At 38.8% G+C, this 19,833-nt stretch overlaps 4 protein-coding genes across 13 annotated transcripts in view; 3 read left to right on the plus strand and 1 right to left on the minus strand.

Moving 5' to 3' along the window:
* Positions 1-339: 339 nt before the first annotated feature.
* On the plus strand, positions 340-4,756 carry LOC112458575 (phosphorylated CTD-interacting factor 1). Of its 2 annotated transcripts, none has more exons than XM_025022272.1 (6): positions 340-795; positions 1,172-1,457; positions 1,574-1,729; positions 1,812-1,960; positions 2,038-3,402; positions 3,510-4,756. In XM_025022272.1, exons 2-6 carry the CDS (start codon positions 1,200-1,202, stop codon positions 3,781-3,783), a joined length of 2,202 nt encoding a protein of 733 aa, XP_024878040.1. In that variant the 5' UTR covers positions 340-795; positions 1,172-1,199; the 3' UTR covers positions 3,784-4,756. The 2 variants fall into 2 exon arrangements, with proteins under 2 accessions (XP_024878040.1, XP_024878038.1); XM_025022270.1 differs by having other exon boundaries at positions 340-434.
* On the minus strand, positions 4,754-8,232 carry LOC112458576 (jmjC domain-containing protein 4). 2 transcript variants are annotated; one of them, XM_025022273.1, is made up of 4 exons: positions 7,264-8,232; positions 6,880-7,177; positions 6,499-6,769; positions 4,754-6,419 (listed from the first exon to the last, which is right to left on the minus strand). In XM_025022273.1, exons 1-4 carry the CDS (start codon positions 7,496-7,498, stop codon positions 5,937-5,939), a joined length of 1,287 nt encoding a protein of 428 aa, XP_024878041.1. In that variant the 5' UTR covers positions 7,499-8,232; the 3' UTR covers positions 4,754-5,936. The 2 variants fall into 2 exon arrangements, with proteins under 2 accessions (XP_024878041.1, XP_024878042.1); XM_025022274.1 differs by having other exon boundaries at positions 6,880-7,143; positions 7,264-7,410.
* Positions 8,233-8,416: 184 nt separating this feature from the next.
* LOC112458577 (monoacylglycerol lipase ABHD12) lies at positions 8,417-13,969 on the plus strand. 6 transcript variants are annotated; one of them, XM_025022275.1, is made up of 10 exons: positions 8,417-8,990; positions 9,190-9,591; positions 11,664-11,782; positions 11,989-12,094; positions 12,216-12,415; positions 12,525-12,660; positions 12,746-12,863; positions 12,943-13,104; positions 13,196-13,323; positions 13,452-13,969. In XM_025022275.1, the coding sequence occupies exons 2-10, from the start codon at positions 9,524-9,526 to the stop codon at positions 13,489-13,491; spliced, it is 1,077 nt and encodes a 358-aa protein (XP_024878043.1). In that variant the 5' UTR covers positions 8,417-8,990; positions 9,190-9,523; the 3' UTR covers positions 13,492-13,969. The 6 variants fall into 6 exon arrangements, with proteins under 6 accessions (XP_024878043.1, XP_024878044.1, XP_024878045.1 ...); XM_025022276.1 differs by having other exon boundaries at positions 8,417-8,786; XM_025022277.1 differs by lacking the exon at positions 9,190-9,591 and having other exon boundaries at positions 8,417-8,786.
* Positions 13,970-14,994: 1,025 nt separating this feature from the next.
* Positions 14,995-19,833, plus strand: part of LOC112458596 (glycerol kinase-like) — a 12,937-nt gene continuing 8,098 nt past the window's right edge. Inside the window, exons 1-2 of one of the 3 annotated variants that reach the window (XM_025022319.1) lie at positions 14,995-15,307; positions 18,643-18,992. In XM_025022319.1, coding sequence (XP_024878087.1) covers positions 18,797-18,992 — 196 coding nt within the window. In that variant the 5' untranslated portion in view covers positions 14,995-15,307; positions 18,643-18,796. Of the gene's footprint in view, positions 15,308-15,613; positions 15,795-18,551; positions 18,993-19,833 lie in introns of those variants that run through there. The other 2 variants (XM_025022320.1, XM_025022321.1) reach the window with 2 other exon arrangements.

The following is a 19,833-nucleotide window of genomic DNA, read 5'->3' on the forward strand; positions in this document are numbered from 1 at the left end:
TCAGAAAAATAACTAGATTAATTTCCTAGAGAGGCAGGGATGCAATTATACGGCCTTGATGAGACGCGCGGCAGATAATTGGCGGATGATGACGCTCGTCCAATCATCCGCCGTTACGTAATCGTGACTGTCGGAAATGCGGGACGCTAATTGGCCACCGCGTTATTCCCTAAACTCGACGTGTTCTTCGTATGGGCGACACGACCGGAATCGCCAATCGCGTTCGAGCGTCTCCCGAAGCGACGCGGGCGCATTCCGATTAGTTGCGAACGCGGCCTTACGTTCTCTCCCCTCGCTGCGTGCATACCCCGTTTCTCCAGTTTAAGCAAATGGCGTCGTACGGGTGGATATCGTTGCGTCAAATTTCACAAATCATGAATGAATTCTAAGTGCCGTCGCGCATTTCTCATGAATTGAGGGTATCGCCAGCTCTGGTAAGCCTCCTCTCGACCGCGGTGCACTTTGCGCGCCCGGGACCGATCCGGCGACGCGAGAAACCGCGTATTTTTCTCCCGGACGTTTTCTCAGTATGTAAACAAACATTGTGCCACACGCACCGCGAGTGAGCTGTCGAGCCTGTCGAGTCGCGCGAACGCGACGTCCCGAGAAATCCCGCGGTTGTCGCGTATAATTATCCGTGTTCTTTTTTCACATTGTGTGCGCGAACACGCGTGGGATGTGGATGGACCAAATTGTGCAAACCGCAGCGTGCTCCCTGTGCCAGCATCTCTGATGCACCATCTCAATTCCTTACCCTTACCACCACCTCGTCAGGCTGTTTTCTTTTGAATTCTCGCAAGTCTCCTTTGTATCTCTTGTACAGTATTATTTGATTGATAAAAAATATGTGTAAGCTGAATATAAAAATGCATTTTATTTCAATAAAAGTATAGTAAACTTTTGCGTTGTAAATATGTTGCCATATTTATATATAATTTGATTGAAAGTATATGTTACTTTTGCTACATTAAGTTATAATATCATGTTGTAACTGATTGCATCATGACTCTGATAATTTTAAATTACATATATCTTTGATAAAATTATAAATAATGTATTTTAGTGACCTTATTATAATAGCCTTTATATAAGGTATCATAATTAGAGAATACATACATATTTTTTGATAGATACTTGTCACATAACAATATATTTGGATTAATGTTTTTAGTATTTTGCAACACAGTGCATATCAAACCATGAACGAAGTAAGCGGAGGAAAACAAGATGTGCCCAATACCTCGAGTTGGGAAGCCTTATCGGGACAGTCGGTGTCTCCGTTGCCAGTCATGCATCACCATCATCAAGCGCTACAGCAGGATACAAATTCATCAGTAGCGCAAGTTATAGTTCCTACGCCCGTTAAGCTCCAAACACCTATATTAGCACCTGCGCCAACTGTAGCTGATCACTGTCCGCAGCTTGGTCACATACAACAACCACCTCTTATAACTCAGGTATGCTAAAAAAAACAAATTTTTACACATTTTTAATGATTCTAATTTGTCAAATTAATTCATCAAAATCATTAATCAAATTAGGACTGACTTGTTTCTTTTTCTCTTTTTTACAGGGTGCACCACCAGGTAGCTTTCCAGAGCTCGAGTTATCTCTAGAACTCCAGCAACAAGGCTGGAAGAAGTTTTGGAGTAAACGTGAAAATCGGCCATATTTCTGGAATAAATTGACCGGAGAATCTTTGTGGGTAGTACCTTCCTTGAAACCACAGGTACTGCAAAATGTCACAAATAAGTATCCAAATTTTGTGATAAAGAGGTAAAATGTAACATTATGTATGTATCCTATCAAAGTTTGATCCAATCACGGACCCACTTGGCATTTGTGGCGTACCACCTCCGCCTGGAAATGGAACTATTCCACCTAGTACACCAGGTGCTACATTAAAACGAAGAGCATCAGAGGATGGAGCTGTTCCACCTGCAAAGAAATTTGTATTGGCGTATGTATTTGATTTTATTAGGATGTTAAGACATATTTATACGGCAAACTGAACGAATAATTTGTTTATTGTTACAGGGGTCCATGGGATTTGGAGATACCTACAAATGTTATAATATATGAACGAGCACCGTCAAATTTGATGCACGTTCATCCTGAGGCAGAAGCTCTTCGCTGCGCTTTGCTATCAAAGCTACGGCAGTGTTATCAAGAGTTATGTCACACTCGCGAATCTATAGACGCGCCGAAAGATTCCTTCAACAGGTGGCTAATGGAACGGAAGGTTATCGATTGCGGCTCAGATCCGCTGCTACCGAGTCAATGCTTCCCCGAGATTTCAATGTCCATGTATCGCGAGATCATGAACGATATTCCCATTAAATTGGTAAGGCCGAAATTCACGGGGGATGCGAGGAAGCAATTGTCGCGTTACGCCGAAGCAGCAAAAAATATGGTAGAATCAAGGGCGGCGTCATCCGAGAGTCGGAAGGTGGTCAAGTGGAACGCGGAAGACACCTTCCAGTGGTTGAGAAGAACGGTGGGCGCTACGTTCGACGATTTCCAGGACAGACTCGCCCATCTGAAGCGACAATGTCAACCGCATCTGACAGCGACCGTTAAAGCTAGCGTTGAAGGCATATGCCTGAAAATTTATCATCTGTCGACAGAATATGCGAAGAAAGTGAAAGATAAAAACAACCAGATCCTCAAAGACAATGGTCTGGGGGACGTTATACCGTTAGGAGGCCCTGCTAGCACGCAGAGAAAAGTTTGGTGTTATCCAGTGCAATTTTCCCTTCCCACGCCGAGACTTCCACAGGTTGATTACCTCCCTGAGCGCGAGCAAATAATGCTGCGCTTTCACGGTGACACCATGTATATTAATAACACGCACTTTGCTAAACTAGAACATTTGTATAGGTATAACGGTTTCGACGACAAAAAGTTCGAAATGTTTCTGTCACGCGTTTGGTGTATGCTGAAACGCTATCAAACGTACCTCGGGATCAACGAGGGCCAAGCAACTCAAATGGCTCTTCCAGTGACGGTTTTTGAATGCCTTCAGCGGTCATTCGGCGTAACGTTCGAATGTTTTGCCTCGCCTCTGAACTGTTACTTTCGGCAGTATTGTTCAGCGTTCGCCGATACAGACTCTTATTTTGGATCAAGGGGACCATTCTTGGACTTTAGGCCGGTCAGCGGATCGTTTCAAGCAAATCCACCCTACTGCGAAGAACTTATGGAAGCTATGGTCAACCACTTCGAGCGTCTCTTGGCTGATTCGGCCGAGCCTTTGTCGTTCGTGGTATTTTTACCGGAGTGGCGTGATCCGGCTCCTAATGCGCTCATAAAACTTGAGGGCAGTCACTTTAAGCGCAAACAAGTAGTAGTACCCGCTATGGAACACGAGTACAGACACGGATTCCAACATATTCTTCCAAAGTACGTTTATACAGATCTTGATTAGACTTGGCATACATGTGATATCATATATGACATATGTATATGAAAGAAATGTTGAATATATATTTTTCTCTTCTACATTCCAGAGGTGAAGTAAACATCCGAGCAGTCCACGGCACGCTAGTTGTATGGTTACAAAATCCGGCTGGCGCTGCGCGATGGGGACCTACAGAAGAGCGAGTCGAAGCTTTATTGGAAGCGTGGCGACCGGGTCGGGAACGAGAAAGGGATAGGCAAGAGCTTCTTTCCCCGCCGCGACAAACGCATCAACCGATACCGTCAACGCCAGTACCTGTACCGACAACACCAGCTACACCGACGGTGCCATCTGTACAACCGCTACCAAGTCATCCTATATAATTGAGTGATATAATATAGTTGAACGATCTTCGTGTGAGAGGAGACAACGTATAAATATAAAATAGGAAAATTAGTTTCCTAAGCTTGGAGATAAATATGATTTATCTCTTGTAATATAACTTCCTTGTTAAGGAAATTCATTTTATATTTTAGCAGATATAAAATATAGAAAGAATAAAGTGTAAAAAATGAAAGAAATGTTAGGTAATTATACACAGAGAAATTAAACAGTCATAACATAGAAACGATATATATAAACGTTACTTTATAATCAACAATATATTCATACCCTTAACGGCATGAATATCAGTTACATTTTGAATCAATTTCTACGAAATTGATTCTTGATAACTGATGATTGATTGATGAACATTATTTGATTCTATATCGGCAGCGGAGTAAAATCCTGTTGCTCACTTCTGTTCAGCCTTGATAAACGGTAAAATTAATGTAAGGATTATATTGAGAACCGTACATCTAAGGTATATAAAAAGAGTTTACTTATCAATAAAGCAAGCGCACATTGCAGAAAGTCTAAACTTTGCAATAGTGGTTAATTGTTGTTGATCAATGCGTTGGACTTTGTGACGTGTGATGCTTTAAATATTATATATACTTGCTATGCAAGATAAAAATTGATACTATTGTAAATTTCAGAAGATTAGGTATACAGGAATAACAAATGTACAGGTGTATGTTGTATGTATGTACTTGCGCGGATGTAAGTGGTATGGTATGTAGGTTGTATGTGTCGCTTATCTCTGCTTATTTGTGGCCGGAAAAAAAATTGTATAAAAAAAACTGCGATAAAATTGTTCACCATATTTTTAACCATGACAATCTTTTTCTTTAATAACAAAGAGCATATGTAGGGAAAAAAGCTAGTTACGTATTTCGTTTGAAATAGCTCTTTGCCGGTGCAATATTTTGTATCAGTTTATAACTGATAACCACGAGAGAGAGAGAGAGAGAGAGAGAGAAAGAGATGTCTTTATTATAAATATGTACAGGCGTATCACACATATAGAGAAGAGTACATAATGCAACTATGGTTTTCTTATTTCTTTTTTTTCCGAGAGGTTCTACGAATTTTACAAAATTAATTGAAATAGTTGGAGTACTGCTATAGATAAATAAAATTTCTATAAATTCTTTTTTACATGCATATCTGTATTAGGTGTAGCATATATCGGAACGATAGATGAAACGAGGCTAGATGCACATTTATAAACGATATATTATTAGGAATTATATATTTTTATGAACATGTAATTTTTAATAATGTATACTTGTGCATTATTCAATCATTTTATTGAAAATTCGTGATCTAAGCAGTTTGTCAACATGTCGAGCACTCCTCACTGAAAAAAGTGATATTTGTATCTTATAAATTTTGTATATTTTTATTATAAAATACCACATGTACGCTAGTGTGTATACATACACATGCATATAGGCGCACACATGCGCACACGCATGTAGAGCCATTCTTAGAAATTAGAATATTTATGCTTACGTAATTGGGAAGTAAATAAGACAATACGTTAAAGATAGATATAAGTTACGTTTTGCGAGATATTATTGTTTTGCAAGCAGCAAAAACAATGTATCCACGATTAGGTTGCACTTTAGCTTAATAGAGTACAAGTAACAAATTTTTCTTGTAAATCTTTACATTTAGAGAGTAGTATATGTTCAACTAAAGACAAAAAAATTACGTTTTCTATGTTTAATTATTTTTTAAGAGTAAAAATGAATTTCACTCATATGTCTGCGCTTTTAATATAGCCATATTCATTATAGAATCTAAGATTATTATTGCTTTTTATCATACTGTATGTATGATACATTTGCAATTTCTTTTAAAATTGAGAATTTCTCCTTTAATTATTATCTTAAATTTAATTATCTATAAATTTTACTTGTATCTGCTATGAGAGACGGCATCTAACATAACGTGCTTATTGTACAAAAGCAATCCTTAAAATAAGCGATTCCGCAAAATGTTGTCTTTTTAAGAGAAAATTTAAATGAAGTTAAGGGGGGAAATTTATAAAACTTGATACACATATATGAATGACATGGTGTCTACTATGAAAGTACATGCTATATTTACAGAATTTACAATTGGCTTCTTGACAATATGTCGTTTGTTAACAGTTTATTGGGTTTTGTGTTGATGGAGGAACTACATTTTCAATGTTACAAGAAGACTCGAGAAACGAAGTAATATTTTTCAATAACACACGGGCTTCATCATTCTCACACATCAAACTGTATACGGACAGATCTTGCGCGTCTGTGATAATATCCTCCAATATGGTTTTAAGTGTTCGCAAATCAAACAAACAGTGATTACGTCCGAAACGATACTTATTGAAACTTATGACTTGACCCTTTTTTATCATAGCATGTAAACGATTCTTAGCAATAAATGATATAAATTCGAGAAACTGTTTATAGTCCATGCCATAAGAGGTTTTTAGCATCAATTGGCAATGTTCGTTCCAATTCTTCATATCCTTGCAATCGTCAACTTCTTTCATGACGGATCTCAATTCCTTTTTCAATGCACACCATACATTGGTGATATTACAGCCATTGATCCAATTATGATTAATGGAAATTGTATCTTCCTACACAAGACAACACGTAATTTAATTTTCCACTAATGCGTGATTTAAATTCTTCTGCAAAATTCCTACAGCTATTTACCAAATTCCAAACTTGATGATGCCATCCAGATGGCACAAATATAATCTCCCCTGCTTCTTGAGTTACATCGAAGCATTTCAACTTTTTACTATCGTACATTTTATATTTCGTATGATCGTTAAGTTCCTCCGAAACCGCATCGTACGCCAATTGCCCATAAAGATCACGAAGGTGGTCTTCTTCGTGTGGAGGAAAGAACAGCCATCTCTTTCTTCCAACTACATTTGCGGACCAGCTATACGACGTAAAAACATCCGCGTGTAACGGAGTCCTGAACATCATGGCAATAGTTAAAATCAATCGTGGAAAGCAAACGATAATCGATACGGGAATAAGTTACAGCAGTCATGAGCAAAATTGTAACATTGAAAATGTATTTACCAGGTCTCTTTCGGGCCCATGTACACAAACATGTAATCGTCATTTAGTTCGGGATGAGCAATGTAATATTCGTTCAACCAGTCGGATACAAAATACTGAGGCACTTCGTAAATCGGGACATCGGGGAAGCTCCTTACGCAATGCCAATCTTTCAAGTACAACAACGGCATCGATTTGGCATAGCAGCTCCGCTTGTAATCGACCCAATACTCCAAGTAACTCTCCATGGACATGTCATTCTTGAATTGCGAATTGTAAAACTTTCTGTTACAATCCGCAACCGGGACAACGGAATGTCCTGGGCAATAGAGATTACATTAATAATTCGCACCAAGCGGTCCCCCCTCTCCCCTCCGATTCGTCGAATTTACCGAATAAACATACCGAACAACGTGCGGAGCACCTCGAAATTGGGCGCACCATTCGACACCCATTCACGCCTGCACGGCCAGTTCTCGGTTGCTTGCAAACCGATGACGCACGGTTTGTTACCTATTAGATGCCGAGAGAAAAAATCGTTGTACGTCACCGGCGAGTTGATACGCTCGACCGTATCGGGGTCGACGCAGGCGTTATCGTCGACGGGGTACGAGCTGTCAATCTCAACGAGCGTTGACATGACCGTAATTCGACCCTCATCGTTCAAACCTAACGTAGAATCATCGCGTTTGCAAGGTCACGCGATTCGTCACATTTAGCAGCGATCTATGTAAATCTCGAAGCGTTCGTTCGCTGAGAAATGCGTGCCGGAGCATAATATACTCTCGTTTCCTTTTTCCCGCCTTACGATGCGAGTCCCGCATCGAATTGACTCGAATAAAGATTAATTTTTAACAATCTGCAGGAAGCTCGGCTGGGCTCGGTGACTGACTGCGGCGACCTTAACCTAAAAACAACGCTCGCGGTGCACGAGCACCCAAAGAACGATGCACTCGATCCAAAGTGGCCAACTTCAGGCCGGAGTCGGAGTCGCCGGAAAACCTTCTCGCTCCGAGGAACACGCGGGGTGTAGAAAGTGCCATCGGGACGATAGATTAGCAAAGTTAATTGTTCATTTCATTTAACCGAACGACCGCGAAACTAATCTTTTTATAGATAATAATTTTATTATTGCTTTACGATTCTGTTATTTTGTAATTACTTAACATTGCGCCCGATGACGGAAAGTGTCTTAATTAATTGTTCATTATTCTACGTAACGTATGTACAGATCACGCTATTTTACGCTTTCTAAAACACTTTTCTTTTCACTCGCGTGTTTTTGCACGTCCGCATGCTTCCGCATTCGAAACGAGACGCATATAATAACAAACAGTTTTTAACACGCTTCGGACTCCACGGAGCGGAAAAGGCGGTTTTTCGGGGGGAGCGAGAGAGGCAGAGTGTAAAAAAGTGCAACAGGCCCGCGAGAGCGCGTTCTCCGTTTGTTTTCTATCCCCACCCCCACCTCTCCCCGGTAACCTCCAAACCTCCTACCAACTTCACGTCAATCACGTCACTTTCACTTTAGGCCTAGGCGAACCTCGAGAATTGACGCCGTCGCCGAGCCGAGACGTCGACGTCAGTCGGTGTCCGCGTTCTCGAAGTATTATTAGTCAGTATTAGGTGCAAAACCAGGTGTAACGGAGGCGCGCGGTTAAAAATAAATACCTCGCCCGGCACGTAAACGGGACTACGGGACGCGGGTTTACGTCCGGGGCATCCGCGATCCGCGGTGCTTCAATACAGTCAATCTCGTCGCGACGTGACGCAAACGTCACGCGCAGCTCGCAATTGTCAATTGCCGTCTGTAAACAATACGAGTGTTAATTACAGACACCTGTCGAACGTTCAACGGGACAAAAGCCGCTATATCGATCCGTCGTAATAATGGTATATTGGCTACCGAAGAAACGTTTCGTGAGAAGGTATACTCGGCTCATTAAAACTGCATGCACAGGCACTCTTTCTCCGAACGAAGTTAATTCTCCCCTTCTCGCCCCCGGATCGATCGAACGTTTGTTAATCGATGGATATATAGCGTAACTTTTACAGTTTTGCTGGAAAACTAGAGTCGCTATACTAATCCGTTATTATCGTTCTTGTAGAAGCCTAACATTAACGCTTTAAAAGTATGTAAAAAAATGTATCGTGTGAAAGAAAGATATTCATGCCCAGAAGTAATTTTGTTTTTTTATTTTAAAGTTTGCAAGTATAGGTGTACCTGTCAGTTTTATCTATACGATTTTTCAGATATACAAGTGAAAAGTGATAATAAAGACATATATCTTTAAAGATTTATATATAAGTGTCTGTTGTTCTTCTTTCCAGGTGAAATATATATTATTGAAGGAATATATATTACATTATTTTTGAATTAAACTGAGATGCTTAATACATGTATAATAGTCGTACACTTGTCGGACAGAAGTGTAGCATGTGAATTGTAAAAATTTTCACTCGTACTCAGGAATATTGAAAGAAAAAAGATTGTTTATACATACACAATACATATTTATATTTGTGAAGCTTTTTGTAATTATTTATCATCTTACATCCAAACGTTTTGCTTAAGACAATAACGGTAAAACAGTCTCTTGTAACAAGTTTGTGGCATTAAGTTTGCTCGAAGAGAGGACTTGCAATCAAACCACTAACAGTCACGATGTCGGTGTACCTACTATTAGCGGCGATAGTACCAATCGTCATCCTTGAGATTTGGTACATGGGAATGTAAGTGGCTTTACCATAATTGTATCTCTGTCAACATATTTCTGTATTCCTTTTGTTGACGTAACTGTGCATCGTAATGTTAGCTTGCAAGCTTATTTAAACGGGACGATGTAAAGTCGAATATGTTAATTTCTTTGTTGTATAAAGTTTACGTCGACTCGACTCTTCAGTCAGCAATCATGTCAGCTTATTGCGACACACCACAGTTATTCTTGTCAATCACAGTGAACGGATGATGTAAGAATTAATCACAATAAGTTAACTGCAGCACATAATATTATAAGATTGAACAGAATTGAACAGAAAAACATTTTATCAAGATATTGTCCATGTTTTATTTTTATAAACATCAATCTTGTGTTTCATCACAATTTATCACTTTCCCATGTTAAGAAACGAATGTCAATCTTAATAGAAGTGCGCTTTCCGATTCAAAACTAAGAAGGAGACTTTAGACATCTCTGTAGACGTCTCTGTTGTCAGCTATTGTGAATAAGTCGGGGCTAGAAGTGGGATATATAGTTACGATAGATCATCAAAGAGGGAGGATGATTACGCATTTTTGTTTGCAATACTCGCGTTAAGGAATATGAAGAAAAAAATCTTGATTGAAATATAGTTATTTGTGAGTATTTTACAATTGGTGGCGGTGATTTGTGTAGAATGCGATTTTTATACGAGCTGATACAGATTTACATGAATAATTTTACCAAGAGCCGATTTCACAGTCTCCGATTAACTTGATTTTTCGATTAAACTCACTCGCCTCTTTCTAAGGGGGACAGTTAGAAAGAGATGCAGAGTGAGTTAATCGGAGGATCAAATTAATCGGAGACTGTGAAAAATCGGCTCTAAATATACAATATTTAAACAAATTTATGCATAAATAAAACAGAGTGAAGAAGGATGCAAAACCGACAAAACAATAAAATACAATACTTTATGTATATAAATGATAGATATGATAGATATAAATAAGAGGAGATGTGTTTGTATTTAGAATTTAAAAAGCATAACTTGCTTACTTTTCACTTTTCACGTTATCTAAACATAATATTATGCGCGTAATGTCATCGAATAATTATATAAGTTAAGAGAGACTCCACAGAACTATTATATGTCGTAAACTTCAAGAGATAAGATTGTTTGTGTGTCATAAGTGTATCTCATGAATTATATATGCATAAGAGAATGTAACATTCTGTGACTGCTATGAACATAAAAAGGTATAATATTAACATAATAATGGTGTATTATTTTGCTACATAATTTGTTGCTATTTAAAAATAAATTTATTTAAGATTTTACTTTTTTGTATTTGAATAGGTTTTATCTCTTGTGCTTAAAAAATATATATACATATATATTTATGTGTATAGGCGCTTGTGTATAGGCGCTTTTATCTTACGTGTGCGTGTATTAATTTTTTGACAGCTATTGCATCTAGCTGTCATTTTTTTGTCAATTTCTTGTCGTTGTTGTTCTCTGTTTCGTTATTGTTTTCTTAAACTTCTAAGTGCCATTGTTCTGTTTTATTTTTTGCAAATGCAAACTGCTTAAGTGACATCACAAAATTAACAATTGTTACGTTACACAATTTTGTGATAATTACATATAAAATGTTTAAGATTTCGATGAATTTTTTTATAGCCCTTCGATCAATCTGAAGTCAACCTTTTCTCTATGAAGTAATTGTTTATTATAATTCTATAATTTTGAATTATATTATATTATATTATTTTTGCAATACATTCTTTTACAAATTAAAATTCTGATAATATCTGTTTTAAATTATTTAAAACATAGTGTTTTATTTATCATTTATTATACAGAACCTTAATTTTTCTGTTGACGGAAAATTAGTTTTGTAGTTGGCAAAGAATATGCAACTTAAAGGACTTCAGGTGATTGTAGGACAACGTATACATCTTGAAGTTTCTTTTTACTATACATCTCGTTACTTTTACTACAATATCATGACTATTTGCACCGAAGATAATAGACAAAAGCCTTGTTAAATTATTAATTATTTATACACATATATGTATACATATGTAAATGCTACATTACAGATGCTTAACTTGGACAATGAAGCTATCCATCCTGATATACCTCATTATATTTGGGCTTCTGCCAGTAATTTATCATTATTCATATACCCTTCAAAAAAAGATACTTTTTTTAAATTTTGGTAAGTAATTAATTTGGTGTGTAACAAATGAAACGCAGTAAACGATGCTCACAAAAATTAGTAATGTTAAAACTTGTAAGCTTTTATGAATTGATTTTCGAAGAAATATGTAAAATAGTGAAATTAACTCTTATGCTCTAAATTTGTTGAAATATGATGAAATTATAGCTTGTGTCTTAATAATATATAATTTTAATCTATTTTAGTACATTGGCCACTTAAATTAGACTTTTCCAATCCAGAATTGGTTGGACTGAACGGCGCTAGAAATTTCTATTTATATACCGACCAGCAAGTAAAGATTGGTGCATGGTGAGTGATCGCATAAAACTTGTGTAAAATTTGTAACTTTATGAAGCTGTATTGCTTCTATATTGTTATATTGTAATATATAATAGTGTGCGTTCTATATTAAATGGTACTTCATTTGCAGGCAGATATTACCACGATCTTTATTAAATAAGTCCATTCCTGTAACAGATGAAGCTTATGAAGCAGTTTTAAATAAGGCTAAGCAACCTGTGTTCCTATATCTTCATGGAAATAGTGGTAATAGAGCAAGCTCGCATAGACTCGAGCTTTATAAGCTTTTCCAAGACCTAAATTATCATGTTATATGTTTCGATTACAGAAGTGAGTATCAAGAACTTGCATTTTCTTTTAGAAAAATTCGTGTAAAAATACTGTTTACGTATTTTATTTAAAAGGAAGTTTTATTCGTGGTCATCTTTTATCAATTTAGGCTATGGCGATAGTGATGCAGTTGAGCTTTCCGAGGAAGGTGTAGTCACGGATAGTAAATATGTTTTCGAGTGGGTGATGAAAAAAGTTAATGGCTCAGTTCCAGTTTTTGTATGGGGTCATTCTTTAGGAACCGGGTAAATTGCGTTTAAATTATTTTTTTTTAATACAAATTGAAGAGTAGCTTATTATAATATCGTGTAACTTTTTATTTGTCATTAGAGTTTCTACGCATGTATTAGCTCTGTTAGCAGCTGAAAATATACAACCAGCAGGATTGTTTTTGGAAGCACCGTTCAATAACATTCAAGATGAACTAACGGAACATCCATTTGCACAGGTATATTTTGATTATCTTGTCAGATATAAATCATACTGCTTCGAATAAACATATCCATTTTTCACGCGTTTTTATGCAGATATTCAAGCACTTACCATGGTTCCATTGGATGGTTGTTCAACCATTTTTTAATAATAATCTGCGATTTGAGTCTGATAAGCATATTACTAAGATTGACTGTCCTATTATGATATTACATGCTGAAGATGATGGTGTGATTCCAATTTTTTTGGCAGAAAAGGTATGTCGACAATATTTTATTTATAGACTTTTAGATAACTGTATAGATGCTTAGTAAGGAATTAATATTTACAAGTGGCTTTGTATTTCAGCTTTATCAAGCGGCAATAGATAGTTTTGGAAATAATACAAATCGTATCCAAATGATAAGAATTGGTTCATCCCATGGACTTGGACACAAGTACATCTGTAGATACAAGGGATTACCTGATATAATTCAGTAAGTTGTTAACATACCTATTTCTAAAACGAGTACCATAGTTTATTTTTTTGTTATGAAATTTTTATATTGGGATGTGCAGAATTATGCGATATGCATCGATATTACAATATTTACTTTACTTCCAGGACATTTGTCAACAAAACATACGAAAATCGGACTGAATAACTCTCATCTAGATTAAAAAATTAAAACTGTAAATTATTTCGTAAATTGTCAAAAAAATTCATAGTCAGGGATTATTTTATTTACAACATGAAAATGTAATACGTTTATAGAATTAGAATTTTAGCAAAAGATAGTATTCGAAGGAGATACATTATTTTGTGTTTCTTTGAATATTACATTTATCAAAAATTTGATATTTATAGTATCTTAGAATTATAACTATATGTATGATGTAAAAAAAACTGTGATGTCAAACGCTTAAATTGTGCACTCAATTTTTGTGTATAAAGTTTATTTCAACTTACCAAATGTAAAATTTATTTAAATAGTATATAAACTTTTTAAATGTAGTGTTATGTGATATATAATACATTTACCTCATATAGGCACACTCCCTTATTTCATGAAGAAATATACTCAAAAATATTGTAAGAATTGTCTGTTAAATAAATGGAAGTGCATTGATAGTACTATTGAATATTGAAATGTTATAGAATAGATTATACAATGCTGGAGATTATTAATTTATTTAATAATTTAACATATTAACATGCTCGAGAAACGAGAAATAGTTATTTGTATACAAAATATCTAGCTTTGTCGAAAACAGATAGTGCTGTTATTCTTTAAATATTTATTATATACAATTTGTTTCTTATTTTTAATATCTAGGACATCACAGGCACGCGCCATTTATTTCCTAACGCTCTGTATCAATAAATTACAGTTAAAAACATTTTTAATTTGTTTAACATTCACGCGCGCACACATACACCACACGTTCACACACATTTAAAAAAATTCTTTTTAATTAGAATTTTTGAAAATGCTAAATTAAAACTTTTAATTTAATTTTTTTAAATTTAATTTAATTTGAGATTTTTAATTTAAATCCTATTTATATTCTTTTATATGCCATGTAATAAAAAAAACATTTGAAAATCAGAATAAGCAAACATAAAATCACGCATAAAACACATATTGAGATACGTGGCATATAAAGTTATAAGTTCAATTCTATTCTCAGATCTAATTTAAATCGTCTTACAACGTGAACATTACAATCTTAAAATATATAAAATTATAAATAGAATTTCATCTCGAATTATAGATCGTCTAAAGCAAGTGCTTTAAAGGCGAATCTGATTTAGACTGTGGATATTACAATCTTAAAATACATAAAATTATAAATAGAATTCTGTCCCGAATTATAGACCCTGTCTAAAGTAAGTACTTTTTAAAGGCATCGCGTTCGAACGTAGCGCGCATCGCGCATTGAAATTTGAATATTCCCGCGGAACCGATTTGCGATTGACGCACAAGGCTCGTTCGCCTATTAATTTTCTTCAGTTGTTTCCTGCACTCGAAACGAGACGGACACGCGGTCAAGCGTCGGCGCCGTCGGGGGAGAGAAGGAGCGTAGAGCCCGAGTGCAGATAGTGCAGGTGCAAACGAGCATGCGGAGGACTGCGCGCGCAACCGCGCGCAGCAGACGACGGCGGGCCGCGAGGAGGGCGAAAGGGTGGCGAGGGACGGCATGGCAATCGGCGGACACGGATTGTTTTCGTCGTCGCGTTCTCGTTGATCGCTCCGCGCTCGCGCGTGTGGTGGTACGCGGTGTCCGCGCCAAATTTCTCGTCGTTGATCGCCGTTTTCCGCGGGGCGACGAGCGTCGCGCGCCCGAGGTATGCGCGAGCGCGCTCGTCGGGATATCGACCGGCCGTGCAATCGCTCTCGTCGCGAGGGCGATCTCGGTGGAGCGTCGACGGGTCGCGGGTCGTCCGACTCGCCGGTCGCGACCGCGGCACCTGCAGCAGTGAGTAACCGACCCTCGGGCACCCGGCATCCCCTTCCCCACGCCCTCACCGCTCCCCGGCTTTTTCTCGTGCCTCTCCGCTCGTCCTCGTCGCTCGTCGCTCCGCTCGGAGCTCGGAGGCGCCTCCAGTTCAGCCTCCACGTGGTCGCACCGGCGCGGCGAACCTCGCTCGCGCTCGCGCTCGCGCTCGGGAGAATGACACAATGACATAACGCAACCTCGTAATTCCACGTGGACACGTGGACCAGGCGCACCTTACGGCACCTGCTGCACCTCCTCTGTGAGATTTTTCGAGACGGTAGTCTGTTATGCCTCTCCCGATACCGCGAGCGACCGTGATTGTGATGGGCAGTGATGGGAGACAGCTGATTTTCTTACAATATGTTAATTGGATTTTATAAACCAAACACAGAACAGAGCCATATTAGAGCCACATACTTTAAATTAAGACGGTCTTGAAATAGGAACGGACTGTGAATACGGGCCTGTGAGTATGTAATTGACTAACGTTCGATCGATTTATTTACTCTTTTTTTTTATTCTGTTTCTAGCGAAAGAGAATAATCCCCGCTAATATTTGAAAAAAAAAAGAAAAATCTCGGAGAAAAAATAAGTATGAAGTGAATATGTTAATCAGCTCTTCTTTGCATTGGAAAATGCGTTTGTATTTTTCACAGAACCTACTATTAGAATTGATATTTTGTTTTTATTTACTTATTTACGTATTCTTATTTTATTTAAAAAAAAACGTCGATAAATAAATGATACGCAACATTTTTTTGCATTTTTCGCAGAATTTTCATATTGATGAGTAGTATTATCTTCAGGATGCTAACAGATTGGCAGCCAATTCGATCGGAAATTGTTAGCAAATTGGTCAACTGTGTTCGCATTAATCTTATATTTTGCCGATAGAGCCAGCTGACATAACCTGACAGTATATATTGGCGGCAGAAATCCGAGCGGAATCTATCGAACAGATAGATTCCGTTCTGTTTCCGCTGCCAACTCGCGTCAAACTGTGTAGCAAGTGTATCAAATAATGTCAAAGTCTGTATGATTTCTGCCATCAGTCTATTATATTTTGTTGATAAACTATCCAAATAAATAAAAAACCAATATACGGTCGGATTTGATTTTTTGTGCCTAATATATTTTTCTGTGAATTTATGTATTTTCGACTACGCGCCGAACTGTCGGTCTTGAAACACAGGGCTTGAAACTGGAATAGCTCCAGTTTGAGACTGTGTTTTCTTTTAGTGTGAAGCTTTTAGTACGCGATCATGTAATTAAATTGATAATTAATTTAACAATATCCGATATTAATAAGTATCTTTAGAATCGCTGCAAGAGATATGTTGCGAAAAAGAAACTTCACTACATTTCTGCCAGTATTCTGCCAACAGCATCGTACGTGCCAAATGTATCGAATCTGTAGTATTTTTGCCGACAAAATTTGTATACTTTGCAGAATCTGTCTCGGACTCGGCTGGGAGCGATCGTCATACCATTGCTCGATCGGAGATTTATAAACGCTATGCAAATCTTGAAAAAAAAAGCTAGTAATTGCTCTGATAAGAGATTCCCCCACGTGTTAAAACTTTGAATTCCAGCGAGTCGTCGCGTTTCAATTAGCCGATCGACCCGCGAAAGTTCAAAGTTCGTCGGTTCATCGGAGAGTAATGCATCTTTGCACCTTGCCCTTGGCATTCCTTACCACATCGTATCGTTTGAATGAATATTTAAAAATCCGTGTGTAGATAAGCGTAGGTACTTCAGGCCTGTAGAGGACTTGCGTCTTACGTATTTTGATTGCGTACATATCGCGCGCTTAAGAGATAAAGGTGACTGCGTTAAGCGATAATGCCTGCGTTCGTTTATTCATATTGGGAGCTATTGGGGAAAATAAAATATATAAAATACCGCATAACGTGTATTATAGATTTTATTTTCCCAATAGCTCCTAAAGAGAACAAACGAACGCAGGCAATGTTTTAATATTCCCAGCTTAATTTGCATCCGGTTTTTATTTGTTTCTTGATACTCGTTAATTTTTTACCCTTGAACCCTTAATCTCTGTGTCGGGTCGGGGCGCTGATCTTGATTGCAGCGAAGGTCCTGAATTATATCGCGCGCGCAGTTTTGAACGTCCGCGCGCCACGAAGGGCATGCAACGCCACCGTTGCATGCACATTGCGCGATGCATTTTAGTTTAGGGTCTCGGCCGCTAGGCGGTCATCGCCTTGTACTCCACAGCGATTATTCAACTGAAAAATTATGAAAATTATGTTAAAACGTCTCTAAATTGCATTTCGATAATCGACATGTACAACGGTTACAGTCTAGAATGCATTATTGGGGTCGGTCGTGAGGATTTCGGGGGTCGAAATAGAGCTGGTAGGATGGCTTCGTCGTCGTGGGGTTTCTCGCTAGCACTCGGGTATGATGCAATTCGTATATAAGGACGGACCGTAGCTGTTACTCCCGGGTAGTCTGATGCTTCCCAGGAAAAACTACGAACGCATATATGCGGCCTCTCTCTTCGCTTTATACGATGTCTCTGTTCAGCATCATATGTCTCCAGTACTCACGTTCAGTTCGAAAACCACGTGCGTACAGGTTTAAAACCACAAAAAAAAAATCGGGTCGGTATTGCTTGTTTGTGTCACTAAAGAAAAATGAACTGAGGAAGCGAGGATCGACTATCTCTTTTGCAAAAAATTTCACCATTTCTTTTATATTTATAATAACATCGCGTTTTACAACGACATCGTCGGAAATTCTGTAAATGTATATTATATATTTTTTTAAATAAAAGCACGTGGATTGAGACCGAATCGCGCGTATTGTTTTAAGAGAACAAAATTTTGCCGCCGTATTAATTTCTGTATAATTAAACGTTAATTGGCGATTCGATATTACGCAAGCGAAGCCACGGAGCCGAGATGTATCTTTAAACTACTTTAAAGCACGTCGCTTCTTTCCTGCGGAGATAAAATACCCTTTGACGGGGTTTTTTTTGGTGTCACATGGTCAGATGGGCGTAGCTTAAAACGTGAACGTTGACCGACCCCGCACAAGTATGAGGAAACACTCTCGGGATCGGACTGCGTACGGCTAATTCGGGACCTGGCCGTGACCACGACACGAGACTGTCGCCCGAGTATACGGAGTACGCAAGGGGGGGAGAAAAAAAGCGAGAGGGGCCGCGAGACGGCGGAGGTACCCTGATCAGGTCGCCGACGATTTCCTCGCATTCCGGCGAACGAGCACGCCTGGCGCACTTACTTAGGTGCGTGACGTTCGAGTAATCGTTTGTTTTCTCGCGATTCTAGGAAACGACGTCATCCTAGAGAAGGACGTTGTTCGATCATCGATTCGTTGCAATAATTACGAGAGAAGAAGAAAATATCGGATATAGCGAGACCCGCGGGGAGTTATCGTTATCACGCCGCGGCGGCCGAAAGAGAAGAGGATCCGCGGTGATTCATGGAGCGGGAGGAGGCGAACGGAAATGCGGCAGGGGACGCGAACGGGGATACGGAGGATACGGCGACCGCGAGCGAGCGAGGCACTCCTGAAGGGTTCGATTCCCTCGAGGACTCGACCGCGTCGCTGGAGATGGAACAGTCGGAGACCGGTCGGAGGACGAGTATCTTCAAGTATTACGCGTACAGGAACCCAGGTGAGTTGCCCGATGCCTGTCCGCGCGGTGCCGCCAGATAACGGCAAACCGGATTCGCGAGGGGATTTAATGTCGCGTTGAACGGCGCGAAATCGCATCGCGCTCGCCTAGCTCTGGTGGAAGGTATTAAATCGACTCGAGAGAATCTAACAATCTTTCTGGTCGAACGCGAGCAACTTCGAAACTTCGAGGTGACAGTCGGCGATCCGCGGACTCGCGCGGATAAACTGCGCGCGAATTCAACTGAAGCGAGAAACGCGCGTCTGTCGATTTGTAAAAATTCAAAGTCGAACGCGCGTATGTACGTGTGTGTGTGTGTGTGTGTGTATGTATGTGATATCGTGCGCTGCGCGACACTCCGGACTTTAGACCGGTCTCGCCGATCCGATGAGAATCGAATGCAGATAAGGATAATGACGTAGCTCTTATACTGATTGTGAGAATTCCACGGAATTCGACTCGACTTGGTGAACTCAACCGTTTTTGAATCAAATTTCTCGTGCCGCGGTTTCGGATGAATGAAATGAGTCCGTATACATTCTCGCCCATATGCTGAAGATACATCGAACGCATATGAAATAAACACACTTCGTGTCGTTCGTCTGTTCGTATACTTATTCATTAACTCGTGGATCGTGATCAACACAATACGGCGATATCTGCCATTGATCACGGTAATATAGCGTCAACAAATTCTCATTGCGTAAACATTTGTGTGTGTGACCGAGGGAATCTTTGAACTTTGATATACATATTTCAATAAAGACGTCAATTTAAAAGACGGGATTTCCTAATGTCTTAACGTGTGACCCGTATACTCTTCGTATTTAAATATTCGCGT

The sequence above is a fragment of the Temnothorax curvispinosus genome, unplaced genomic scaffold, assembly GCF_003070985.1.
Source record: "Temnothorax curvispinosus isolate PA1 unplaced genomic scaffold, ASM307098v1 QBEX01009010.1, whole genome shotgun sequence".
NCBI lineage: Eukaryota > Metazoa > Arthropoda > Insecta > Hymenoptera > Formicidae > Temnothorax > Temnothorax curvispinosus.

What these genes read in the sequence shown, in the direction of transcription:
- LOC112458575 (XM_025022272.1), top strand. Translation starts at nt 1,200, where the DNA reads ATGAACGAAGTAAGCGGAGGAAAACAAGATGTGCCCAATACCTCGAGT. An exon ending in AACCACCTCTTATAACTCAG is followed by an intron (nt 1,458 to 1,573) that starts GTATGCTAAAAA and finishes TCTTTTTTACAG; the next exon opens with GGTGCACCACCAGGTAGCTT. An exon ending in GCAAAGAAATTTGTATTGGC is followed by an intron (nt 1,961 to 2,037) that starts GTATGTATTTGA and finishes TTATTGTTACAG; the next exon opens with GGGTCCATGGGATTTGGAGA.
- LOC112458576 (XM_025022273.1), bottom strand. Translation starts at nt 7,498, where the DNA reads ATGTCAACGCTCGTTGAGATTGACAGCTCGTACCCCGTCGACGATAAC. An exon ending in ATGGGCCCGAAAGAGACCTG is followed by an intron (nt 6,770 to 6,879) that starts GTAAATACATTT and finishes CATGATGTTCAG; the next exon opens with GACTCCGTTACACGCGGATG. An exon ending in ATCATCAAGTTTGGAATTTG is followed by an intron (nt 6,420 to 6,498) that starts GTAAATAGCTGT and finishes TGTCTTGTGTAG; the next exon opens with GAAGATACAATTTCCATTAA.
- LOC112458577 (XM_025022275.1), top strand. Translation starts at nt 9,524, where the DNA reads ATGTCGGTGTACCTACTATTAGCGGCGATAGTACCAATCGTCATCCTT. An exon ending in CAAGTAAAGATTGGTGCATG is followed by an intron (nt 12,095 to 12,215) that starts GTGAGTGATCGC and finishes CTTCATTTGCAG; the next exon opens with GCAGATATTACCACGATCTT. An exon ending in CAATTTTTTTGGCAGAAAAG is followed by an intron (nt 13,105 to 13,195) that starts GTATGTCGACAA and finishes TTTGTATTTCAG; the next exon opens with CTTTATCAAGCGGCAATAGA.